Raw genomic sequence first — 26,914 nt, forward strand, 5'->3', positions numbered from 1 at the left:
TTGCTAAGGATCTTTGTGTCTCTATTCATTAGAGATACTGATCTGAAGTTTTCTCATGTAATTTTTTGTCTGGTTTTGGTATCAGAGTAAGGCTGACCTCATAGAATGAGTCGGGAAGTAGCCCCTCTTCTCTTTTTTGGAAGAGTTTGTGAACAACTGGTATTAATTCTTTAAGTAGTTGCAGAATTATTAACCAGTGGAACGAACTGGAACTGGGCTTTTCTCTGTGGGTAGTTTTTGGTACATGTGGTTTTTAAGCAGTTGAAATGGGGTTAGTATGACTGGGAAACTGGACTTTTAATTTCATGTAATAGATGACAAGTTACCGATGACTATTGTTGACCGTATTGGACAGAACAGGTCTTGGACAGTGGTTCTCAACGCGGAGGCACTGCCCCCTCTGGTCATTTTGGAAGTTTGTGGGAGTTTTGAATCTCACTGTGAATGAAGGCATCGCCCTTACAGGCTGAGGGCCAATTTCCTCTGCCCGAATGGTTTCTCAGCGTCCCCACAAGACATCTAACAATACGTGCCAAGAATCTAACTTCATTTTACACATGAACTCAAAATATATCTTGCTTTCTTTTATTTTTTTAAGATTGTATTTCTTTGTCAGAGAGAGAGAGCACAAGCAGGGGGAGCAGCAGGCAGACGGAGAAGCCGGCTCCCTGTTGAGCAAGAAGCCTGATGCGGGACTCCATCCCAGGACACTGGGTTCAAGACCTAAGCCAAAGGCAGACACTTAACTGACAGAGCCACCCAGGCATCCTTCTCACTTGCTTTTAACATACACTGAATTTTCCAGGAATTCAACTATTATGTACATCGAAAGAAGATTGTGTTTTGTTTTGTTTTGTTTGGATCTTAACCAAGAGCTGTTCACTATATTTGGAAAATCCCTTCACTGAGGGCAACACTCATAGTAAAACCCATTGTCTTTAGTCTGCCATTGCGGCTGACTCGGTTACCGTGATTCTAAATACATGTAAAAAGTCTCAATATATACACACATATCTCTTTCTTTTTTTTTTTTTTTAAAGATTTTATTTATTTATTTGACAGAGAGAAATCACAAGTAGATGGAGAGGCAGGCAGAGAGAGAGAGAGGGAAGCAGGCTCCCTGCTGAGCAGAGAGCCCGATGCGGGACTCGATCCCAGGACCCTGAGATCATGACCTGAGCCGAAGGCAGCGGCTTAACCCACCGAGCCACCCAGGCGCCCCCACACATATCTCTTTCAAAATATCAAATATAGGGGCGCCTGGGTGGCTCAGTGGGCTAAAGCCTCTGCCTTCAGCTCAGGTCATAATCCCAGGGTCCTGGGATCGAGCCCCATGTGGGGCTCCCTCCTCAGCAGGAATCCTGCTTCTCATTCTCCCTCTGCCACTTCACCTGCTCATCCTCTCTTTCTCTGTCTCTCTGTCACATAAATAAATAAAATCTTAAAAAAAAAAGAATACGCAAAACTAACAGATAATGGTCCAAGTGAGATCAGTTAGTATACTTTGCCATCTGTATGCTGCCTTTCCTTTCTTTGTTTTGTTTTTTTGTTTTTTTTAGATTTTCATTTATTTATTTATTTTTATTTATTTATTTTTTTTAAGATTTTATTTATTTATTTGACAGAGAGAGATCACAAGTAGATGGAGAGGCAGGTAGAGAGAGAGAGAGAGGGAAGCAGGCTCCCTGCTGAGCAGAGAGCCCGATGCAGGACTCGATCCCAGGACCCTGAGATCATGACCTGAGCCGAAGGCAGCGGCTTAACCCACTGAGCCACCCAGGTGCCCCTTTATTTATTTATTTGACAGAGATCACAAGTAGGCAGAGAGGCAGGAAGCAGGCTCACCGCCGAACAGGGAGCCCAATGCGGGGCCTGATCCCAGGACCCTGGGATCATGACCTGAGCGGAAGGCAGAGGCTTTAACCCACTGAGCCACCCAGGCGCCCCTGCTGCCTTTCCTTTCAATAACAATCAAAACCCAGCAACACAGGATTGAACACACACTTCCTGAAATGCACTGAGGGAGATATTAAGATGTGTAAAGATACTATCCCTGTCTTCAAGGAACTCAGGAGCTATTTGGGAAAATAAAACACACACTCAGTTAAAAAAAAAAAATGTGCATGTCAGGTTATATTACCTACGAATTTTGCAATGCATCTCAAGGTATTTGTTTTAAAAATGCGACACTGCCTCAACCAGAGCTGAGGCCCCCATAACGGTAGGGGAGGGAGGAAGAGAGAGCGTGGTGCCCAGGATCTGATCCCGGAGAGGAGTCCTAATGCCCCCCTTCTCCTCCTTACCTACCCCTCCCCCGCCCTGTGCTTGGTCCCCTGCCTCCTCCCAGTCCCCTCCTCTCTAACGATTATAATGTATCACCCTTTGTCCATCTTTAGGAAGTAAAATAGTGTCTCCAGAAGAGTCTTCTGTGGTCTTTGAATCGGAGGATCTGGTTTGGGGACCTCACTGTCGCTAGCGGAGCCACTGCATGCTCAGAGTTGTGGTTTTCTCCTCTGTAGAAGGAGATGAGTAGTAGCTGCTTTGCCTGCCTACCTACAAGTTTGTCCTGACTTTCAGATGCCTTTACGCATTTGGAGTTGCTGCTGAATGCCAGCAATGACTAACACCTTTTGGCTGGCTGGTTGCATCACCACAGGCATTCAGAGAGAAGCGATTTGCCAAGGGAGTTGTGACTCCCACGTGCACCAAAGGCACCAGACTGATCAAAAGCTCCACCAGGGTGTGCTTCCTGTTCTGGAACCATTAAGGATCCCATCAAAACCTAGGCATTAACAAAATTCACCTATTAAAAACGCCCATGTTCTGCTTGGCTCCAGTTAAAAAGCCTCGTTATCCTTATAAAGGAGGAAATTCTCAGGGTCCCTTTATTCCACTGCCCTCATCCCCATTCGTCCTCATCACAAGACTAAGTTGTTTTAACTCAAAAAATTGTCAGGGTCTAGCTCTGATACAGCAAAGCTCTGAACAGCTCTGATGGCTATGAAATAACGTTGAGGTTGGAATAGAGGCTAGCCGTGTGATCTTGGGCAAGTCACCTCGCCCTGTAGCTGTCAACATCCTCTTCTCTAACCGGTTGTTGTGAAGATTTTAAAGAGGCATTCACTGAGAGAAGTCTGAAGACATGCGTTTTATGGCTCATGATATAATGGTACAATAGTCTGCCATTAAAAAGAATGAAACAGGTCTATATGCCTTATAGAAAGAGCTATAAAATATGTGAATAATGAAATAAGATACAGAAGGACAAAAAGAATGCTATGATTTGTGTAACAAAAAAGGTGGAGAGGGGCACCTGGTTGGCTCAAGTCATGATCCCAGGGTCCTGGGATGGAGGCAGCTAAGCATCTGCCTTCGGCTCAGGTCATGATCCCAGGGTCCTGGGATAGAGCCCTGCTTCAGGCTCCATGCTGAGCAGGGAGCCTGCTTCTTCTCCTCTTCCCCCTGCTTGTGTTCCCTTCCTCACTCACTCACTCTCTGTCTCTGTCAAATGAATAAATAAAATCTTTTTTTAAAAAGGTGAGGATATACATATATTCCACCTCTCCATTGATACACCTCTCCGTATAAATATAGATACATAAAAAATATAGGTAAACGTATATATGTATGTTATAAGGATTATAACAATAAGGATCTATCAGATACCTAGCTATCTATAGAACCTTATTGATATAACCCATATACACACACTTATACATGTATCTCTATCCTTTTTTGTATCTTAGCTATATATACAGAGAAATGTGTGGAAGATTAGCACTGTGACCTGATAATTATGGTTGTCTCTAGGGAAAGAAGCTGAGGACCAGGAGGTCAGGGGTGGGAAAGAGATTTCTTTATTCTTGTACTTTCTTCTGTATCATTTACATTTTGTAATGTACATTTAATTAATGTAATTACATTCTGTAATCGTGTACATATTTTAAGAGAAAGATCGTCCACGTGAAAGGGCTTGGCACACACTAATATTCATCTGAATCTATGTTACACTTCCATAAAAAATTCACTTAAAAAGCCACCTCCCTGTTAAACTGAAATTTTTTACAATGACTTAGTAAGGGATGGGTAAAAAATAGAATTCAATATTTTTTTTTTGCAACTTATCAGGGTCTTGGGAGTAACAGGAAGCTGCTCTAAAATCAGTAGCTTTCCTTTAGTGTGAATTGACATTTCTTCATCTCCAGTGGCATTGATTTTTACATCACTCAGCCTGGCAATTTCTGTGCATTCCCTTTCTGTTTAGGGAAGTGAAGAGGTTGGTCTCAGAATCAAGTGGGGGGGGGGGGAGACGGGAGGAAGGTAGAGGGAGACAGAGAAGGGGAAGAGAGGAAAAACAGGGGTGACAGGTCAAGACATACAGAAAGACCCTCCGCATTCAAACCCCAACGTACCACACACTGACTGTGCCTTGATCTTCCCCATCTCCAGGATTTCCACGCTGTTTTCTCTACCCAAAGTGGCTTCCTTCTTTCCCTTCCGTCTGCTAAATCCTACTTTTCTTTCAGGGGAACACTGTGCCTCCCATGTAAACCCAGGCCCAGACATGCAGCAAATACAGAACGACTAGAACCACCCTTAAAAAGGTAAAACAGGGGCGCCTGGGTGGCTCAGTGGGTTAAGCCGCTGCCTTCGGCTCAGGTCATGATCTCAGGGTCCTGGGATCGAGCCCCGCATCCAGCTCTCTGCTCAGCAGGGAGCCGGCTTCCTCCTCTCTCTCTGCCTGCCTCTCTGCCTGCTTGTGATCTCTCTCTGTCAAATAAACAAATGAAATCTTAAAAAAAAAAATAAAAAAGGTAAAACAGTCTCTGTGCCATTAAAACCCCCGCTGATGGTTTCTCATCTTCAACCCGCCTGGATTTAAATCCACAGGCCTATGAGGACCTGCATGGTCTAATATTATCTGCTTCTATTATTCGTAATTCTAGTATTATTAATGCCTGCTCACTCCACTGATGACACACTGGCATTCTCCTTATTCCCAGAACATGGCCGGGTTCATTCCTCCCTCAGAGCTTTACACTCGCTGTTTCCCTTCCCCAGGAGAAGGGTTGGGAATGCTGTTTGCCTAGAAGACCATCTGCGTGTCGCTCCTCTTTCTGTCATTTGGATCTCCACTCAAATGTCCCCTCTTCAGCGGCTCTGCCCTTATTCAAATTAAGGGCTAACCCGTTACTTTCCGAAATTATCTGTTTATCTGATAATTCATGCCACTGCAACAGACTAGAGCTCCTCGTGAAGTCGGGGACCACTCTGTCTCACCCACGGGAGTACTCAGTGTCTACCTGGATGCATCCCTGCAGGTTCGCGATGCACGGTTGGCACACCAGTATTTGGGGCACAAAGAGTGAATACCAGCTAGCCGCGCATTGCATGTTTATTTTGCACCCGGCACTGCCCTAAATGCTCCGCGTCTACGCGGTCTAATTCTCAGACACCCGCTGGCGTAGGTGCTAGAGTGTTCATTTTGTCGTCGGGGAGGGAGCAGCACAGCGGGGTCACGAAATGTGCCCAAATTCACACCAGGCGGCGGAGGCAGCATCTGAACCCCAAGTCGGATCTGAAGCTCGCTCTGAGCCTAGCTCCAAACCCGAGCCGCTCATCAGCGTTACGCGGGCGTTTCTGAGCGAAGCCGACTCCCCGCCCGGACCCTCTGCTCCCGCAGGTCGCGGGCGCGGCCGCGTGGAGACGCCGACCGCCGGCGCCGAGGCTCTCCAGGCTCCGCCCCGCCCGCCGCCCCTGTCCCCGCCCCCGCGAGGGGCGGAGACCACGGGGAAGTGCCGTCGCGGACAGAGTTCGTCAGCGTCTCCCGGAAGTGACGCAAGGGCCCGCCTCCCCCCCCCTTCCGGCGTTTCGGTGGTTCCGGCCGCGCGGGTGAGTCGCGAGCTCCGGCGGGGCGTGCTTCTGCGGCCTCGTCCTTGGAGGAGCGGACGCAGGTCGGGGTGCTTGTGGGGACGATGGGCGGGAGCGGTCGGGAAGGGGCGACCTCGGCGCCTCCTTGTCGTGACGCCGGCTCTCCCGCAGGTCAGCGCCGTCGCCATGTCGCGGTTTTTCACCACCGGCTCCGACAGCGAGTCCGAGTCGTCTCTGTCGGGGGAGGAGCTCGTGACCAAGCCCGTCGGGGGCAACTACGGCAAACAGTGAGCGCTCGGGGGGGCGCGGGTCGCGGGCTCGGGGGGCCGCGCGGGGCGGCGGCGGCGGCGGCGGCGGCGGGAGCGCGCCCCGAGGGCGTGGAGAGGCGCAGGGACCGTGGGTGTCGGGGACGGCCTGCGCGCTTCGGGCTGCCGGGCGCGGGCGAGTCCCCGCTCCGGGGGCGGGGCAGGGTCGGAGCAGGCGTCCGCGGGCGCCGCACCGCCGAGCGCGGCCCCGGCGGCCCGGACGCCGAACACCCGAGGCGCTCACTCGGTACCGGGGTCGGCTGGATGCGGCTCTGAAGCGCGGCCGCCTGGTCCTCTCGGCGGCCTCCCCACCATCGGTTACTACCTTCTCTTCGGTACTCGCCTAAATACCCGCCCTCGCGGGCGCCCGGGGGGCTCCGTGGGTTAAGCGGCTGCCTTTGGCTCGAGGCATGATCCCAGGGTGCTGGGTCCAGCTCCGCATGGGCCCCCCGTCCCTGGAGAGCTCTGCTAATCCTCTTTGCTCCCCTGCTTGTGCGCGCGCTCTCTCTGTCACATAAACAGATCAGGATCTTAAAGACAAGTAAGGGGCGCCCGGGGGGCTCGGTGGTTCAAGCCTCCGCCTTCCGCTCCCGTCGTGATCCCAGGGTCCTGGGATCGAGCCCCGCATCGCGCTCTCTGCTCAGAGAGAGCCTTTAAAACAAAACAAACAAACAAAAAACAAATAAACACCCTTCTCCTATCTCTGTAAATTGAAATGCTTTTTACTCTCGGAAACAGTGCCGTGTTTCAGGAACTTCTTGCTATTTGCACCTTTTCTGTGTCCCATGCCGCTGTTTAACAATGCGTACGAATACACACATGTGCTCACCCAAATAGAACTTTATAGTATTGCCCCAATCAGAAAACCAACATCGCTTTTTCTAAAATAGAAAATAATTGGAAAATGAATAAAATGAAATGAATGCAGATATGTTGCTATCTTAATGTTGTCTGTCTTCTTTCTTTCTTTCTTTCTTTTTTTTTTTAAAGATTTTATTTATTTATTTGACAGACAGAGATCACAAGTAGGCAGAGAGGCAGGCAGAGAGAGAGGGGGAAGCAGGCTCCCCACAGAGCAGAGAGCCCGATGCAGGGCTCGATCCCAGGACCCTGAGATCATGACCTGAGCCGAAGGCAGAGGCTTAACCCTCTGAGCCACCCAGGCTCCCCTCTTTCTTTCTTTATTTTTAAAGATTTTGTTTATTTATTTGACAGAGATCCCGAGCACACAGAGGTAGGCGGGGGGTGGGGGGAGCAGGCTCCCTGCTAAGCAGAGCCGGATGTGGGGCTCCATCCCAGGACCCTGAGATCATGACCTGAGCCAAAAGCAGAGGCTTAACCCACTGAGCCACCCAACTGCCCCTAGTCTCTCCTTTTTAAAGAAAAATGCCAGTAATAGAAGTTCTAAAGCCATTAGGACTTTCTCTTTACCCTTGGCTTCTCACACACTCTGGAAAACATTGGTTTCTATGATCGAATTCAAGTACCACCCTCTTAAAGCCTTTTCCATTCTAGCTGAAGTACCCTTTTTTCTGGACTTCTTTTAGTACTTAGTACTCGTGTTTTCATGTAATTAGTTTTCTGACCTAGTAAGTAAATACCTGCTTTTATTTTTGTGAGGGTGGAGATGGTCATCTTTGTATGTGCGACAGTGTTTGGTAAAAGGGCACACGTGAAGTAGGCGTAGATGATTGAGTTGTGTATGACGAGGTTTTGAAGAGGAAGCATCGAGGCTGAGCATCAAGTAGGATGGCCTGAGGAATTCCAGTCTCTCTGCCCCATCTGAGAAGAGAACTAGAGACCACTTGAAAAGACTAGAGCAAGGAAGGGCAGTTCATGGTCTCTGTTTTTTCAAATAGGCCTTTGTTGCTGAGTGAGGATGAAGAAGATACCAAGAGAGTTGTCCGAAGTGCCAAGGACAAGAGGTGAGGCCATGGGGAGGCCAGACGGTGGGGAATCTCTGTAGTGGTGGGGGTTTTCTGGTGCTGGTGGACATGTCCAATGTGATTTTGGGCTCCCAACCCAGGTTTGAGGAGCTGACCAACCTCATCCGGACCATCCGTAATGCCATGAAGATTCGGGATGTCACAAAGTGCCTGGAAGAGTTTGAGCTCCTGGGAAAAGCATATGGGAAGGCCAAGAGCATTGTGGACAAGGAAGGTGTCCCCCGGTTCTATATCCGCATTCTGGCTGATCTGGAGGACTATCTTAATGAGGTGTGATTTCTGTGGATGAGGGAGGATCCGGAGGGGATTGTGGACCTGGGTCCTGCTCCTAACCCACTTTTGGGGGTCCAGTCTCCTCTTGCTATACATAAGGTACTTCCTGGGGCCTGAGAAAAAGAGGGGTGAAGCAAAGAGAGGGACATTTTTTGGCCAAGAATTGTAATCATACTTCTTTTCATAATCTTACTTGTGTTGTTTTTTTTTTCTTTTGGTCACGATACACAAAGGATCTTTTTTTTTTTTTTTTTTTTTTAAGATTTTTATTTACTTATTTGACAGACCGAGATCACAGGTAAGGAGAGAGGCAGGCAGAGAGAGAGGAAGGGAAGCAGGCTCCCTGCTGAGCAGAAAGCCTGATGCGGGGCTCGATCCCAGGACCCCAAGACCACGAACCAAGGCGAAGGCTGAGGCTTTAACCCACTGAGCTACCTAGGTGCCCCACAAAGACGCTTTTAAAAACTAGTTAAATACAGTTGGACAGTACAGACGGTATACAGGTAGCAGGACTCGTGGCTGTGGCGAGGCCTGACGTCTCACATTCCCGGTTCTTTCTTCGTCTGCTGTCCTTCAGCTGTGGGAAGACAAGGAAGGGAAGAAGAAGATGAACAAGAACAATGCCAAGGCCCTGAGCACCCTGCGCCAGAAGATCCGAAAATACAACCGAGACTTTGAGTCCCACATCACAAATTACAAGCAGGTGGGGATGCCAGAGGCAGACTTTCTGGACTGTAGGGTCAGTGACCACCCCCACTAACCCTCCCACCCCCAGCACGACAGAAGGCCATTTGCAAATGGAAGGCGTGCCTGGAGGAGGAATCAGGGTGGAGGGGGAGGACGGTGTGGAAGGAGCGTGTGGAAGGAGCGGTGTTTGGCAGGCGTCGTTAATGATTCTCACGTCTCCTTTGATTAAGAACCCTGAGCAGTCTGCAGACGAAGACGCCGAGAAGAATGAGGAGGACTCAGAAGGTGAGGGGTGGGGGCCCTCCCTGAGAAGGGTTTCTAGTGCACAGTGATTCTCTTGGCGTGCTTGGTTGCCCTCCGCCTCGCTCCTCACCACTCTGACTCTTCTCTGTCCGTCCCGCCCCCAGGCTCGTCGGATGAGGATGAGGATGAGGATGGAGTCAGCGCTGCAGCTTTCCTGAAGAAGAAATCAGAAGCTCCTTCTGGAGAGAGTCGCAAATTCCTCAAAAAGATGGAGGTAAGAGCCAGGGCGGGACTACGAAGGGTGATTCGCCTGCCGCGGACCATTCTCGGGTTCCTGGAGAGAAGACCACTGACTCATAGAGTCCTAGGCTTGGGAGGGGCGCGGTTTAATGAAGTCTGGTTTGAGACCAGGCTTCGTCTTGGGTTAGAGCACGGAGCAACCCGGAACCTGGAGCACTGGATTCAGGGCCAGGGTCTGCCCCCCAGGAGCTCTCTGTGCCTAGAGCAAGTCCTCACTTCTCTCTGGGGTTGGTGGTCCACTCCAGCTCATCACGTGCTGCTTCATGAATATGCTCTCTTGTTTTGCTCCTGAAAATCCCTGCAACTTGGGTCAGCAGGGAGACTAGTCAGTCTCCCCATCTTTTTCCTGCTGATTCTCTCTTCCTTCTCTAAGGATGATGATGAGGACTCAGAAGATTCAGAAGATGACGAGGACTGGGACACAGGTTCCACATCTTCTGATTCTGACTCAGAGGAGGAAGAAGGGAAGCAGACCGTGCTGGCCTCGCGATTCCTGAAAAAGTAAGAAATCAGTGGTGCCTTGGGCCACAGTGGGAAGCCACTGGAGGGTGAAGGCTTCTTCCTTGAAGTGTTTTTGGGTTGTCCGGGCCGACGGAGGGGTCTCGGGCAAGTATGTGGGGTGGCGGTGGTCACATAGCTAGTGTGTCCTGAGGATGGAATTGGAGGGTCCCGATGTCTTTAACTGTGAGAGGACTCACCATACATGCGGTGTCAATAAGTGTCTTTCTGGCACTAGCTAGCTGCGCACGGTGTCGGACAGTCTGCTTTCCTTCTCGTCTGAAGAGTCAGGGTTACCTGCCCCTGGCTGCAGGGAGAGCTGAGAGTGGTATATAGGGCAGCAGCTCAGCCCAGGACCGGCCGGCGGTGTGGCTGCTCTTCTCAGCTTTCCAGGAACACTGGGAGCTGGGCAGGAGTCTGACTCTGGTTCCAGCCCTTAGTCCTTCAGTAGCTGGACAGCTTTGCTGAGTTACTTCACCCTCATCAGGGTCTTCCGTGTCTTCCTTTGGAGTCGGGTGAGGCCTGCCCCTGTGTGCCCCACAGCGGTCCAGTATCAAATCCATTGATAACGGTGCCGCTGCTTATGGGAGCTGTTGCTGTTGTGGGGGTTGCGGTCCTGCTTTCAAAAGTTGGGGTTACGTTGCTTCAGAAGGTCGTGAGTTCCCTGGCCCTAGAAAGGACTAGGCAAAGGCATTTTGTTGAAAAGCCTTTTTTATTTTGTGCTTCACTTGACTGGTAAAGCCCAGGAAGCAGATGTATCTGACGCATGTGTGTTTATCACGCCTCTGATGCCACATGTGTGGGGTTTTTTCCTCACACCCACCGGTTCTGCAACTCTGCGGACAGCCGCGTGGCGTTCAACAGGCAGTTCAGTTCTGCAACAACCCAGAGTTAACCACAGACCCCACAGGTTAAGGGCTTAGTCCTACGAGACTGCCGCCACCTCAGAAGCCAGTGGCAGGTCCCAAGTTCGGCTCCTGTACTTCTGACCAACCAGCTCTAGTTTCAGAGTTTCCACAACCCCCTCCTCAGTTTCAGTAGTTCCCTAGAGCAACCCATAGAACTCGGGAAAGTTCCTTACTTGTGAAGGGTTCAACTCAGGAACAGCCAGGCGGGAGAGATGCGCAGGACAGCGTGTGGGGGGACAGGCCCAGAGCTTGCGTTCCCTTTCCGGGTACCCACACTCCCCGCACCTCCGTGTGTGTCCACCAGCTGGGAAGCTTGCCAGACTCCATCGTCCAGGGATGTGTGTGGAGTTTTACTACATAGGCAGGAGTGAGTGAGTCCTTGCCCGTTGGCGATCAGCTCGGTCTCCAGGCCTTGCTTCCCGCCTCCTGGTGGGGGGAGGCTGAAGGTCACAGACCTCCAGAACCCTGCCGTGGTCTTTCTGGCGGTCCACCCCTGCCTTTCTCTGCGTAGCCACGGATTCGCTTTCTCTCTCTAGGTAAGTTTGCTTTTTCTAGAGTTTCATGTAAATGCAACCACACAGTTACTTGATTGGGAGGGATTTGGCTTTTTTCACTCAGAGCAATTAAGGTTAATCCTATCTTTTATTTTCTTTGTCACTCGCTGTTTTCTACTTTTTTAAAAAAAACTAACATATAATGTATTATTTGCCCCAGGGGTACAGGTCTGTGAATCGGCAGGCAGGCCCCACCGTCCCCACCGTAGCACAGACCCTCCCCAGTGAGCCACCCTCTCCCTCCCCAACCCTCAGTTGGTTTTGTGAGATTAAGTCTCATGGTGTGTCCCCGTCCCGATCCCATCTTGTTCCATTTTTTCCTTCCCTGCCCCCCCACAGCGCCCTGCCCTGCTTCTCAGATTACTTTTTTCTACTTTTTAAACCATTTCTAGATCGTATACTTTTTTCTCCTCTTACTCATTGTGGTTCCCTCCACTGGTTTGGTAGTTATATTTTATCCTTTTAGAGATTACCCTCGATTTATATTTTTAGCCTGTGAAATTTTATTTTGTAGACCTAGTCAAAAAAATCTAAAATTAGGTTGAGTTAGAATTTCAGTTGACAGAAGTTGGGTTAACCTTGGGATCCTCAAAGGTCTTTGACATTGCGTTTGAGTTTATGTCAACGAGTAATTCAGAGACACTATTTTTTACATGAGTCACAAGACCAGTTTTTAAGGTTGATTTCCAGCCAAGATGAAAGCAAGATTTATATAAAAGGAAAAAGAACAAGGAGAGAGAAATCACAGATGGTATGGGAACAGTGAATTTTGATTGCACGTTTTTTTTCTCATTAGCTATCTAAGCCAACCAGGGTTGGTGTTAGTTGTTAATGGGTTTTCTAGAAGCATGACCGTCTGTTTCCATAATGTCTGCCAGGATCCTTTTTCAGCATCTCCATAGTAAATCAGTCTCTACCCTTTTCCTCATCAGATTTTCTCAGCTTTCGTTTTTTGGTTAAAACAAGCACCTAAAGGAATGAGTTTAAACCAAGAGCTTCTGTCTCTTTTTGGTGTACAGTAAGGCTGTCTAGCAACATTAAGGCACCTGGACATTAGGTAGTAGGTTTGGCAGAAAATAGAAGGCCAATCACAGATACTATCAGAAACATTTAGTCTATGTTCTATTTAGTTTTTGACTCAGGATATGCCTATCTATGGGTATGCCTTAGAGAATCAGTTAACTTTTAAATGAAATGGATTTTTTTCCTTTTTTCAAGTGGCTTTTTTCTTTAGCACCCAAGCCTTGGGGGATGTGGCAAAGGGAGAGGGAGAAGCTTAACTCCCTGCCAAGCTTGATCCCAGGATTCCAGGATCATGACCGGAGCCAAAGGCAGTTGCTTAACCCACTGAGCCACCCAGGAGCCCCTCAAGTAGCTTTTTTCTTAATTGACATACTTTTCCAAGGTATCCAAATACAGTCAGATGTTCTTCATTGTACATCTTCATTATTGTCTTGGCTGGCTTTATTACAGTTTTTATTTAGGGTTAACTAATTTTTAGCTAAGGAAGTTATTAATGTGAGTTTGGGGCTAAAATGTTGATTCAACTTGCTATACAGACAGTAGAGGTAAATCACATCACCTCTGATCGGACATTAATGTTTCCAGTGTTTCCTGTCGTTGGGGTAGGAAGTCTGTTTTTCTTAAGATTTTATTTATTTATTTAACGGAGAGAGATCACAAGTAGGCAGAGAGGCAGGCAGAGAGAGAGGAGGAAGCAGGCTCCCTGCTGAGCAGAGAGCCTGATGCGGGGCTCGATCCCAGGACCCTGAGATCATGACCTGAGCTGAAGGCAGAGGCTTAACCCACTGAGCCACCCCGGTGTCCCTGGGGTAGGAAGTCTTAACTACAATCTGATGAAATCTAGTGTCTTGGATCCCTTCTGATAAATGACCATGTTATTCTCTTCATCGAATGTGAGCATTGGGTCACCACCTTGGGTGTTCTGAGGGTGAAGTCTGAAGCCGGCGGCTGTACGTGGAGGGCAGGGAGAGACCAAAGAAAGAGGCAGATGTCTCCACGTGGCAGCGGCAGGCTCTGTAAGCAAGGGAGCTAACAGGCGAGACTTGTCTTGGAAGGTGCCAGGGCTAGTCCATCTCTGCTCCCGCCACAGGAGTCATACAAGTTTATACAGAGCTCTTCATGGCTAGCGTCACATATACAGTCCAGAAGTCTGGTCTTAACACGTCACTCACAGGGCTGTGTTCTTGAACCGGCCCCCAGAGTGGGAATGGTGGGGAGAAGGTGAGGGGTCTCCTGTTAGCCGGGGTCAGCTCAAGGGTCACCCAGCAGTTATGTGCTCTCGATGCCCTTCACCAGCGAACTGTCATGAGTTTTTTGAGACTGAGATAATATTTAACCGTTGATACAGTGAGCAAGGTTCTTTTGAAACTTCGATAATATTTAACTGCCGATAATGTCGACAGTGGAGAAAAAAAGGCAAAAAAGATTACTGCAAAAGGAGCGAAAGAGAAGGAAGACACATAATTTTAAAATGTAAGTCTGTTGTCTTGGTTATGAACCTTGATTTGAAGGCGTGTTGGAGGCAGTCATATACCCCCAGTAGCATGACTGTGGGATTTCACAGACATGCTGCCCACTTCTAAGAGTCACTGGCTTCTGAAGGCGAAGGTGTGTGTGTGTGTGTGTGAGAGAGAGAGAGAGAGAGAGAGAGCGCGAGCCTCAGAATGAATCTGGCGGGACTGGATGTCGGGACTGTTAGGATCCTAAGCAAGAGCGCATAGGGACTGTAGTTCAGTAGTTGTTGTTAAGAGGGCGTGGAATGATCCCTTCCAGCGTAGTTTTAGGGCTGACCTATGTTGGTGTCTCTTAATACCTCTTGACTCTTGGCTTCGTACTTAAAAAGAAGTGTAGGGACGCCTGGGTGGCTCAGTTTGTTAAGCGGCTGCCTTCAGCTCAGGTCATGATTGCAGCGTCCTGGGATCGAGTCCCGCATCCGGCTCCTTGCTCGGCAGGGAGCCTGCTTCTCCCTCTGCCTTGCCTTCCACTCTGTCTGCCTGTGCTCGCTCTCTCTCCCTCTCTCTCTGAGAAATAAATAAATAAAATCTTTAGGGAAAAAAAAAGAGAAGCGTATTTGGTGATACCCCGTTGGTGAAGTAGCTTTCGTCAGTTGGATTTATAACCGAGAGAGCATAAACATTAGTTTTCTAATTCCTAACAAGATGTGACTCTACAAAGGTATAATCTTTCATAGCAGAGAGGTCAAGCCAAATTTGTCTTCCAACTAGAATTTCATAGGGTGAGAGGGGCCCCTGTCTGTCTCAGTGGATGGAGCATGCAACTCTTGATCTCGGGGTTATGAGTTCGAGCCCCATGTTGGGTGTAGAGATTACTTAAAAATGAAATCTTTAAAAAAAAAAAAAAAAGCAGGGGGGCATTTCATAGGTTGAGAGTTCATTGTGTTTTTGAAGTGTTAATCCTAATATGCTTAGGGCTAGGAGTAAAATTTTAGGCCTGGAAAGTTCTTTTGAAATTTTTTTTTTAATTTTTTATTTTATTTTATTAAAGATTTTATTTATTTATTTGACAGAGATGACAAGTAGGCAGAGAGGCAGGCAGAGAGAGAGGAGGAAGCAGGCTCCCTGCTGAGCAGAGAGCCCGATGCGGGGCTCGATCCCAGGACCCTGAGACCATGACCCGAGCCGAAGGCAGCGGCTTTAACCCACTGAGCCACCCAGGCGCCCCAGTTCTTTTGAAATTTAAGCAACATTGATTTTAAAATAGCATTATGTTTTTGAGGTTTTTTTTTTTTTTTAAGATTTTATTTGTTTATTTGTCAGAGAGAGAGCACAAACAGGCAGAGCGGCAGGCAGAGGCAGAGGGAGAAGCAGGCTCCCCACTGAGCAAGGAGCCCGATGTGAGACTTCATCCCAGGACTCTGGGATCATGACCTGAGTGGAAGGCAGCGGATTAACCGACTGAGCCACCCAGGCGTCCCATAAAATACTATTGTGTTTTTTGATCTTAAAGGTTTAGGAATATGACCAAGAGGTTTCAGTTTAATGAACATACTTTGTGTGTTTGCAAAGGGTTTTACCTCCAAGGGAGCTTTTGTCATTAAACAGAGCGCGCTGCTGTGGTACAGGGAGAAGCCCGCGGCTCCTGCGTGCTGGCGTCTGTTAGCGGGCACGAAAGGGGTCCCTTCGGCAGGTTTTTAAGTTACTACTAAAGCAGTCCGATCTTTTAAGCAGTTAAAATGAAAGGTGTTTGTAGATATTTAAGTGGCAGTTGAAGAGAAATATAATTTGAGTATTTGTTAAGTTTGGAAAGATTTGTTCATCAGTATCTATGAAAGTTTGAAATCATTTGTTTCTGTTGTTGGGCTTATATTTCCTTACATAGTATTAAAATGTGGAGATGGTTTCACATTTTCACACCAAGTGGCCTGAGACCGCTTTGGGATAGCCAATGGTCTTTTTTGCTTTTTGGGGGGAATTCTGTTGTGAACAGTTGTTTTTTAAATTCAGAATTTAGTTTAATTCTCATGAGTGGGGAGCATTCAGTTTGGGAACGGCAAATATTTTTACGCTGATTGCAAACTGGTTAGTTGTTGGCTAGTGAGAAGATTAGGTAGAGCAACTAGTCTTAAAGAACAACACTGTCTCATGGATACAGTTTCCTCCGGGAGACCTGGGAAGTCAGCTGTGGGGCGACAGGGCAGGCTGGCCACACCGACCGGGCTGGCCCCTCTACCTTATTAGACCAGGAAGGTTTTCTTAGCGTGACGTGGTCCCAGGCCTTGGTTCGCTCTCGGCCAGCCCCACATGCTTGGTCGTCCTTGCTTTGGCTGTGGTTGCGGTTAACTTGCGTTCACTCTCATCGACTATAACTTGAACCCAGGGCTTGATGGAGAGAAAAAGAGAAGTTGGTGAGAAGCAGCAGCCTCCGAGGTAGAGTGGGCTGGCCTTTCATCTTCTCCCTGCCGGCAGGGCTCCCACCACAGAAGAGGACAAGAAGGCGGCTGAGAAGAAGCGGGAGGACAAAGCCAAGAAGAAGCACGATAGGAAATCCAAGCGCCTGGAGGAGGAGGAGGAGGACAACGAAGGCGGGGAGTGGGAAAGGGTCCGCGGCGGCGCGCCGCTCGCTAAGGTACAGGCGGCAGTGTTCCGTGTGTTCCGTGCGCTTTCGCGGTTGCCTTTTCTTTTAAAGGATTTCTTTGAGAGGGCATGCGCATGCGCTTGAGTGGGGAGGGCACAGGAGAGAATGTTCAAGCAGACTCCGCCTTGAGTGCGGAGCCCAGTGCAGGGTCGAGTCCGTGACCCAAGCTGAAGCAAAGAGCCAGACGCTTACCTGACTGAGCCGCCCAGTTTAATACTAACCTGGGCTTTCGTATTAAAATGAATTGGGAAACCATTTGGAGGAGCACACGGGGCCCCCCTGGTTGGTTTGGGAGAAGAGTGAAGGCGAGAATGGGTCAGCTTGACATGATAGGACATGTGTTACCCAGGAGAAGCCAAAAATGTTTGCTAAGGGAACCGAGATCACGCACGCTGTCGTCATCAAGAAGCTGAATGAGATCTTGCAGGCGCGAGGCAAGAAGGGGACGGATCGGTGAGATTCGCGGGCCGGGACTGTGGGGTCGCGGGGTGAATGCTCTTTTTCTCTAAGACGTGCATGGAGGTTGATGGGGAAATAGCACTGTCTGGGAAGATCTGTGTGTGGTTGCCATTGAAGGAGTGGTGTCCTTGGAACATACCAGTCGGCTCTGTACTCTCCCTTTGATCTTAAACCAGTCACTTAAACTTTGGGGATTACTTTCCCATATGCAGAATGGGAATACTCACTTTCTTTAATTATTTGGTAACTGGAGGGGATAGCAGGTTGTTAGCATTATTGCTGCTTCTGTTTGGAATTTATAAAGGAGAAGCAGGTAGGCAGGTGGTGAGGATAGTGGGGAAGTGGGAATGACCGCTGCCCTTGCTTGTCTAAAGAGGGCGCGCTGTGTGACAGGATGAGGTTTTTTGATTTGTCTCTGATGCCTCGCCCCTTTCTGTTCCCCCCCAGGGCAGCCCAGATTGAACTGCTGCAGCTGCTGGTACAGATCGCGTCTGAAAACAACCTGGGAGAGGGTGTTATAGTCAAGATCAAGTTCAATATCATCGCCTCTCTCTATGACTACAACCCAAACCTGGCCACGTACATGAAGGTGAGGCCGATGAAGAGGAGCGTCCCGGAGCTGAGCTAGTGGGGGGGGGGGGGGTCCGGCCTGGTGCCTTAAAACTCAAGGGCCGTGGAAGCAGTCTTGGTAGTTGAAGGCCCCATGGATTCCTGGTGAAGAGTCTCTGCTTTTGCCACCTTCATGCCTCTGACTGCCATCTGCTCTCTTGACAGCCTGAGATGTGGCAGAAGTGCCTGGACTGCATCAATGAGCTGATGGACATCCTGTTTGCAAACCCCAACATCTTCGTTGGAGAGAACATTCTGGAAGAGAGTGAGAACCTGCACAATGTTGACCAGGTAAAGACCTAAATTGGCGAGGGGTCGGGGGGTAGTACCTGGGTGGCTCAGATGGTTAAGCATCTGCCTTCAACTCGGGTCATGATCTCCGGGTCCTGGGATCGAGCCCCACATTGGGTTCCCAGCTCAGCAGGGTCTGCTTCTCCCTCCACCTCTCCCTCTGCTTATGTCTGTCTCTCTCAAATGAACAAATAAAACCTTTAAAAAAAAAGAGAGAAATTGGAGGCTAATTGGAGGTGTACATTGTCTGCTGATGAAGGCTTAGTGGAAACAGAAGGGTCGCAATCTGGCACTGATTCTGGGTTAATTTATTTGCTCCTCCTTGCCTTCTTGTTCAGCCACTGCGTGTCCGTGGCTGTATCCTAACCCTCGTGGAACGAATGGATGAAGAATTTACCAAAATAATGCAAAATACTGATCCTCACTCCCAAGGTAAGCTTGGGCAAGCGTGGGCATCGGTGAGAGGGAAGGTGCAGGGAGTGAAACTAAGGGTTTCACTGACAGTGTCTAGGGGCCAGCCCTTGCCTTGCCCCAGCATTCACATGAAGGGCCTGGGAAGATGCTAGGCCCCATTCCCATAGCTTCTGATTCAGTGGGGCGGGGGTGGGGGTCCCCTAAATTTTGCATTTCTTACACGTTCCCTGTTGATGTTGCTGTTTGTGGACTATACTTTGAGAATTGTTGGGGTCTGGCCTGAGTCTACTTTGCTTGTTTGGCTTGGATCAGAGGCACTTGGGTTGGGGGTATGAATGCCCGCACATGCCGTCGGGGCAGAGTGATGGACAAGGCAGCCAGAGGCTGGAGCTTATATTTTGGTTCTGGAGAGAGACAGTTAAACAAGCAGATCAAACGAGGCAATTAACGGATAATGTGAAGCGTGCGTTAGGAATTTGAATAGGGACCTGTGTGAGAGATGGGGTGGCCGCCGTGGACAGTGCTCGAAGGAAGCACCTTTGAAGTAAGATCTGAATGAGGAGGGGGAGGTAGCAGATCTCACCGGACAGGAACAGAAAGTGGGTGTCCGGGGAAGGGGTGGTGTTTTCAGGGCACGGTGAGGACACGGCTGGTGGGTACTGAAGGTGCATGGAGGTAGCCGGCTTGATGGGGGCAGCCAGGTGCCCGCTGAGCCGGGGGGGCTCTCCCTGCCAGAGTACGTGGAGCACCTGAAGGACGAGGCGCAGGTGTGCGCCATCATCGAGCGGGTGCAGCGCTACCTGGAGGAGAAGGGCACCACCGAGGAGATCTGTCGCGTCTACTTGAGGCGCATCCTCCACACCTACTACAAGTTTGATTACAAAGCTCACCAGCGGCAGCTCACCCCCCCTGAGGGCTCCTCAAAGGTGAGTCTTGTGGACCGGTCCCAGAGGAGAGGGAGGTGTCCGAGCCGAGGTAACAGCGGATCTGACTCCTGGGAACGCTCGGAGGCGGCGCGGGCAGGGGCGCGGGGAGGGCCGGGAGCCAGGCCGGACAGAGCTGAAGCCTGAGCCGCAGTCTCTGCCGAGTCTCCCAGCGGCCCCCTGCCCCGCCCCCCAGTCTGAGCAAGACCAGGCGGAGAACGAGGGTGAGGACTCGGCCGTGCTGATGGAGAGGCTGTGCAAGTACATCTACGCCAAGGACCGCACGGACCGCATCCGCACGTGCGCCATCCTCTGCCACATCTACCACCACGCCCTGCACTCGCGCTGGTACCAGGCCCGGGACCTCATGCTCATGAGCCACCTGCAGGACAACATCCAGCACGCCGACCCGCCGGTGCAGGTAGCATGGGACGGGCCGCTCTGGCCCTGGAGGCCAAGGGAAGACCGGGCCGGGCCCCTGTCCTGGGGGCATACTGGCTCAACCGGGTTAGCTACCTGTCTGGCTGGTGGAGAAGTGAGCGGAACCCAGATGCCCGACATCTCTGATCCTCCTGCCCGCTTGCATGTGGGGGCCTGTTCTGACGCCCCTGGAGGCCTCTGGGTGGAGGTTAGGGTTTGGCTCATGTTTATGATCCCTACTGTGTGTCTAGTTGAGGAACACAAGAGAGCTCGCTCTTTAGAAGGTGAGAGAAATCTTAACAAGTTGTTAAACTAAGGAAAGCACGGGCTAGGTGCAGTGCGGTGTGTTGGGACAGGACTGTGGGACCGCTGGCTGTTGTGGCAGTGCGGGGGCGACGTTGTCACATCGGAGCGTTGCAGCCGCGCCAATAGGCAGGTGCTGTAAATGCGTTTGGAACAATGAAACAGTCTTGGTGTGTCGAATAGTACATGTTAACCTGCAAATCTGAGGGGCACCCACGCGATGGCGGGTTTTAAACAGCATTCGAATTTGTCCTGTCTTGGTCCCGTGCATGGATTTATCTCAAGTTCCTGATCTCTCTTCCTCTTGAGGCTCCTGGTCTCCTTCCAGTGTGGGGCTGTCATAACCAGCTGTGCGTTTTCTCTGGGTGAATGGTTAAGAGTAGGATCAAAGTGTAGGTGTGGGTCCGGTTTCATAAGAAACCCCAAAATGGTTACATCACTTTACACTCCTCCCGGACCGTGTGCGTGTTTACTCTTTGTTGATACCTGGCGCTGTCGATCTTTCTAATTGAAGCCACGTTGGTTGTTGAATGGGGTCTCCTGTGGTGTTGGTTCCTAGTCCCTGATAACCCCAGAAACCGACCACTTTTTATTATAATCTGACGTTTGTCAGACAAATGTTTTTCAAATATTTTTTTCCTGTGTGTGTTCTGTCTATTCATTTTTAACACCATGTCTGGTGGTGTAGTCTAATATAACGGTTTTTTCTTTCATGCTTATTATTTTTGGGGTCTTAGCTAAAGAAACTTCAATAATTCATGAAGATACTTTTTTTTTTCCTAACCTTTTGTTATTTTTTTGAAAGTTCTTAAAGGCTTTAGCTTTCACGTTTAGATCTATGGTTTTGATACGTGGTATGAAGTCAGGGTCAAAGACGTTCTTTCCCCATCGATTGTTTTGGTGCCTTTGTGGAAAACCACATGAAAAAAACCAGATGGCCTCATAATTGTAAGTGTATTTTTGTTCTGTTCTGTTCCATTCATTCATCTCTGTGTCTTTGTGCCAGTCCCACACTGGCTTGATGACTGACTGTGAGTCTTGAAGTCAGGTAGTAGGAGTCCTTCCACCTGGTTTTTTTCTAAGAATTCTCACATAAATTTTAGAATTTTCTTGTCATTCTCTACAAAAATGCCTACTGGAATTCTGTGGACTCTGTAAATCAGTTTTGAGAGGATTAACGTCTTAATAACAATCCAGTCTTCCAGTCTTACACCTTATTTCATTTTGAATTTCTCTCTGCAGTATTCTGTGGTTTTCATTGTTCAGGTATTAACATTTTTTCAGAAATTATTCCTCAAAGGTTGTCTTGTCAGTTAAGCACCGACTCTTGATTTTGGCTCCAGTCATGATCTCAGGGTCATGAGATCGAGCCCTGCACTGGGCTTCGCGCTGGGTGTGAAGCCTGCTTAAGATTCTCTCCGCCTGGGTGGCTCAGTGGGTTAAGCCTCTGCCTTCGGCTCGGTCATGATCTTGGGGACCTGGGATCGAGCCCTGTATTGGGCTCTCTGTTCAGTGGGGAACCTGCTTCCCTGCCCCGCGCACCCTACCCTCGTCTGCTTCTCTGCCTACTTGTGATCTCTCTTCTTTTCTCTGTCAAATCAATAAATAAAATCTTTTTTTTTTTTTTTTAAGATTTTATTTATTTATCAGAGAGAGAGGGCGAGAGAGCAAGCACAGGCAGACAGAATGGCAGGCAGAGGCAGAGGGAGAAGCAGGCTCCCCGCCGAGCAAGGAGCCTGATGCGGGACTCAATCCCAGGACGCCGGGATCATGACCTGAGCCGAAGGCAGCTGCTTAACCCACTGAGCCACCCAGGCGTCCCTCAATAAATAAAATCTTTAAAAAAAATAAAATAGGGGCGCCTGGGTGGCTGGGTGGGTTAAGCCTCTGCCTTCGGCTCAGGTCATGATCCCAGGGGCCTGGGATCGAGTCCCGCATCGGGCTCTCTGCTCAGCAGGGAGCCTGCTTCCTCCTCTCTCTCTCTGCCTGCCTCTCTGCCTATTTGTGATCTCTCTCTCTGTCAAATAAATAAATAAAATCTTTTAAAAAATAAAATTAAATTAAATAAATAAATAAATAAAATAAAAAATTCTCTCTCCCTCTTCCACTGTCCCCTTCCTCCACCCCCACTTTCTCTCTCTGTTTCTCTACAAAAAAAAGAAAAAAATAAATTATTCCTGAATATTATGACTTCCACTGCTATTGTAAATGTTACTGTTTTTTTATCTCATTTTCAATTGTTAATTACTGATATATAAAAATAGAATTCATTTTTGTATTTTGGCCTTGAATGCATCTGTTTTGCTAAATTCACTTGATCAGTTTAGCTTCTCTGCTGAAATTACCATGTCATTTGCATACAGACAGTTTTATTACTATACTAGTCTTTATGACTTCCCTTTTTTAAAAAAAATTTTTTTAAGTTTTTATTCATTTATTTGAGAGAGAGAGCGCGTGCGCACCGGCGGGAGAGAGGGGCTGGATAGGGAAAAGCAGGCTTCCCGCTGAGCCGGGAGCCCCGTGCAGGGCTTGATCCCGGGACCCTAAGATCATGACCTGAGCCAGAGGCAGAGGCTTAACGACCGAGCCACCCAAGCGCCCTTCTGTTTTTCTTTCCTTCTTGCCACTTTGCCATCACTCAGATCTCCAGTATGTAGTGCTTCACAGAGGTAGCGAGAGCAAGCATCTTGCCTTGTCCCCAGTCTTAGGGAAGTGGTCAGCATTTTACCCTGGAGTATAAGGTTAGCTGCAGTACTTTCGTAGATGCACTTTCTCAGATTGATGGAAGTTCTCTTCTGATCCTAGTTAACGGAGAATTTTTGTCCTAAAAGAGATGTTGAATTTTACTTAGAGCTTTTTCTGCATCAACTGAAATGATGCAGTTTTTTCTCCTTTATTGTGTTCAGACGGTGAGTAACCATGATTTTGGATTTTTGTATCTGCTTTTCATTCCAGAGATATGGCCTGTTTGATCATGATCTGTTATCTCTGTTCTATACAGCTGGATTTTGTGTGCTAATGTTTTTTCAGGCTCTTTGTCTCTGGGCTCAGGACTGGTACTGACCTGTATACTTTTATTGTCATCAATAAAGACTCTACCCACCCCCCCATTTATACTACTTAAAATCTTCCCCTGTCCTCATGAGTGGCAGGTCCAAATTTTCAGTTGCCTCGGCCAGAAACTCCGTTCTTGTTTTTCTCCGACATCCCTCGTCTGATCCCCGCCCGCGCCACCTGTGCTCGGAGTCCGCACCTAACCGCTTCCCAGCTCCGCTGCTGCCCTCTGGTCAGAGCCACCGTCATCTTCCGGTCTCTGCTTCTCTCTTCCTTCAGGCTGTTCCTAATGCAGCAGCCAGGCTTAACGCTGTTAACTCAGATGATACTTACTTTCTCAAAACCTTCCCATGGGCTCCCATCCTAGAAGCATCCCCGTGGCTTACGGGGCCGCGTGCTTGCCTGTCCGGTTCATGCTCACACCTTCACACTTGCAGCCGGATGGCTCTCCTGGTCCCTTGAGTACGCCTGGCACGGTTTTCCACAGGAGCCTTTTTGCATGGACTTTTCCTTTTTTCTAGAATACTCTTCTTCCAGATACCTGCATGACTTGGTCCCTTTTTTTCTGTCAGGTGTTTATTTAAACTCACTCCCCTGAGAATGAGGCCTCCCCTAGTTACCCTGTATAAGATTGAGTTCCTGCCACCACCACACAGCTCCCTTCTCAGCTCGCTCCTCTGTTTTCTTTTTCTCCTTGGCGTGAGTCCCCTTCTGCATACTGGGGTCATTTTGTCCTCCGCCCCTTACCCCTAGCACGTCAGCTCCGTGGGAGGACGGGGACTGGTCAGTTTTGCTCTCTGTCCCAGCCCCAGCCCAGCGCTCGGGAGCCCGGGGGTGCTCGGCGCACATCTGCAGACCGGGTGGGCGGCTGGCCCTGTGGCGGCCCCTCTGAGCCCCTCGCCCCTCGTCCGCAGATCCTGTACAACCGCACCATGGTGCAGCTGGGCATCTGCGCTTTCCGCCAAGGCCTGACCAAGGACGCGCACAACGCCCTGCTGGACATCCAGTCGAGCGGCCGGGCCAAGGAGCTGCTGGGCCAGGGGCTGCTGCTGCGCAGCCTGCAGGAGCGCAACCAGGAGCAGGAGAAGGTGGAGCGGCGCCGGCAGGTGCCCTTCCACCTGCACATCAACCTGGAGCTGCTGGAGTGCGTCTACCTGGTGTCCGCCATGCTCCTGGAGATCCCGTACATGGCCGCGCACGAGAGCGACGCCCGCCGCCGCATGATCAGCAAGCAGTTCCACCACCAGCTGCGGGTGGGCGAGCGACAGCCCCTGCTGGGTGAGCGTGGGCCCTGCAGCGCCGCGGACTTGCTCACTCGCCCCTCGGTGCCCTGTCTTCATTTTCTTTTAAGATTTTATTTATTTATTTGAGAGAGAACATATGTGCACAAGCAGAGGGGGAAGGAGAGGTGGGGGGAGAGCAGGTTCCCTGCTGAGCCTGGAGCCCGATGCGGCGCCCGATCCCAGCATCCTGGGACCACGATCTGAGCCAAAGGCAGGCATTTAACCAACGGAGCTACCCAGGTGCCCAGAGGCTTTGTTTTATGCTAATTGGAAAATTGAGAAAGTCTCTGTCTCACTGCAGTCCCTGCCTCTTTATGACTGCCAGGGATCAAAGGGCAGTTTCGGGTTCGGGTCTCTGCTACTTTTGGTTTTGTAGGGAAATAGTTTTTGAGCCTCTAACCTTGTCTCTTTTTAAAGTGACAGAGTAGAAGCTGATCGGAAGGGTTGTGTTCTCTTCCTCACGCTGACCCTCAGTCATACGTTATTCTCTGGGGCTGATCTCTTACACCTTGGAGCTTGCTCCCTGTGCTGGGACCTGCCGTGTTCATGTTTCTTGACGCCTGCCATCCATTCCATTCGTAAAGTTTTTTGCACTTTCGTTGTCTACTCTGAACTCCAGTTACTCTTGCTTGCCATGTTTTCTTTTCCTGGGTTGTCTTTAAAGAAAAACGAATTGAAGCCGTGATACACAGCTGTGGTTAAGTCATGAAGCGGGGGTATGAGAGGGAATGAAGTTTGGTAGATACAGTTCCAGCTGAGATACTAGAAAATTTCTTTAGACTGGGGTGCCTGGGTGTCTCGGTTGGTTAAATGTGTCCCAACTCTTGATCTTAGCTCAGGTCTCGATATCAGAGTCCTGACTTCAGTCCCATGTTAGGCACCATGGGTGTGGAGCCTACTTTAAAAACAAGAAGGAAAGAAGAATTTTTTAGGTCTAGGGAAATGAACCTCTGAGGATAGACGCAGTAATTGCTGTTGTTTCCGAGGGGCTCACCAATCCCCTGCAGCATGCCAGAGACGGATTTAGTCTAAATAAGTGTGTTTTGATAGTAAGTGATTTATACAGTCCCAGGGCTATTGACTGGAGAGCTGGACAGTCCCGGTCCGGTCGGTCACTCTCCTGTCCCTTGTTCCTCCTTGAGTGGTGCCTGAGGCGGGAGCTACGGTCCCGCGCTCACCCCGGGCCCGGCCGTATTCCCAACCTTTCAGGCCCTCCTGAGTCCATGAGGGAACACGTGGTTGCTGCCTCCAAGGCTATGAAGATGGGCGACTGGAAGACCTGCCACAGCTTCATCATCAACGAGAAGATGAACGGCAAAGTGTGGGACCTTTTCCCCGAAGCTGACAAAGTCCGAGCCATGCTGGTTCGGTGAGCAGAGAGGAGCGCCGTGGGGGGCCGTGGGGGGCGGGGAGGAAAAGGTCTCCTTCCCTGAAGATTGACCCCCTTTACCCTCTCCTGCCCCACAGGAAGATTCAGGAGGAGTCACTGCGGACCTACCTCTTCACCTACAGCAGCGTCTATGACTCCATCAGGTAGGAGGGCCCTGAGACGGCCGACGGGCCCCAGCCTGTGGTCCCGGCTCCTGACTGCTCCCCGCTCTCTGCCTTCCTTCTCCCCAGCATGGAGACTCTGTCTGACATGTTTGAACTGGACCTGCCCACTGTGCACTCCATCATCAGCAAGATGATCATTAACGAGGAGTTGATGGTAAGGGCCAGGGCGGAAGACGGGCAGGTGCAGTCGTGGGGAATTGGGAGTGCCGATCTGTCATGGCCGTCCTGCCTCGCTTCCACCAGGCCTCCCTGGACCAGCCGACGCAGACGGTGGTGATGCACCGCACCGAGCCCACCGCTCAGCAGAACCTGGCCCTGCAGCTGGCGGAGAAGCTGGGCAGCCTGGTGGAGAATAATGAGCGGGTGTTCGACCACAAGCAGGGCACCTACGGTGGCTACTTCCGAGGTCCGTGGTTCTGTCCCTCTGTTCTCCCAAGGTCCCGGCCCCCTTCCCGCCTCTTTGCAGTCACTCACGGCCTCCCCTCCCCTCTCCCCTGCAGACCAGAAGGACGGCTACCGCAAGAACGAGGGCTACATGCGCCGGGGCGGCTACCGCCAGCAGCAGTCTCAGACGGCCTACTGATGGCCTCAGACAGCCTACTGATGGCCTCAGGCGGCCTACTGATGGCCTCGCTCCTGTGCTTCCGGCCTCTCGCTCGTAGCCCGCGCCCCGAGTTATTAAAGTTCTTAGAGTCGTTACCGTGCTACCGTGCGTGCTCCTCTGCATGGCGCCACAGGGGTGGGTGGGACACAGGCGCCCCGCGGACTCTGTTTCTGAGCTTCCACCACGTGGTAGGCCCAGGGCGCAGGATGCGAAGGGGACTTGAGCGAGCCTGCTGCTCTCTGCCTGGGACAGAAAATTGTAGTAGCACGTGAGAAGTTCTGCCAGGGCTTGGACGGC

The 26,914-nt window shown here is 50.1% G+C and overlaps 1 protein-coding gene across 1 annotated transcript; it reads left to right on the forward strand.

Moving 5' to 3' along the window:
* The first annotated feature begins 5,467 nt into the window (after nt 1-5,467).
* On the forward strand, nt 5,468-26,712 carry LOC309854910 (eukaryotic translation initiation factor 3 subunit C). The gene is made up of 21 exons (XM_082714601.1): nt 5,468-5,966; nt 6,043-6,158; nt 8,036-8,101; nt 8,203-8,392; nt 8,973-9,098; nt 9,313-9,367; nt 9,490-9,599; nt 9,999-10,126; nt 16,535-16,694; nt 17,053-17,156; nt 17,610-17,751; nt 17,937-18,062; nt 18,401-18,494; nt 19,212-19,402; nt 19,596-19,820; nt 24,091-24,454; nt 25,669-25,828; nt 25,927-25,992; nt 26,080-26,167; nt 26,257-26,419; nt 26,514-26,712. The coding sequence occupies exons 2-21, from the start codon at nt 6,058-6,060 to the stop codon at nt 26,594-26,596; spliced, it is 2,742 nt and encodes a 913-aa protein (XP_082570727.1). The 5' UTR covers nt 5,468-5,966; nt 6,043-6,057; the 3' UTR covers nt 26,597-26,712.
* The last annotated feature ends 202 nt before the right edge of the window (nt 26,713-26,914 follow it).

This window comes from Mustela nivalis (genome assembly GCF_964662115.1).
Source record: "Mustela nivalis genome assembly, chromosome: 19".
Lineage (NCBI taxonomy): Eukaryota > Metazoa > Chordata > Mammalia > Carnivora > Mustelidae > Mustela > Mustela nivalis.

What these genes read in the sequence shown, in the direction of transcription:
- LOC309854910 (XM_082714601.1), top strand. Translation starts at nt 6,058, where the DNA reads ATGTCGCGGTTTTTCACCACCGGCTCCGACAGCGAGTCCGAGTCGTCT. An exon ending in ACCTGGCCACGTACATGAAG is followed by an intron (nt 17,752 to 17,936) that starts GTGAGGCCGATG and finishes CTCTCTTGACAG; the next exon opens with CCTGAGATGTGGCAGAAGTG. An exon ending in TCATTAACGAGGAGTTGATG is followed by an intron (nt 26,168 to 26,256) that starts GTAAGGGCCAGG and finishes CGCTTCCACCAG; the next exon opens with GCCTCCCTGGACCAGCCGAC.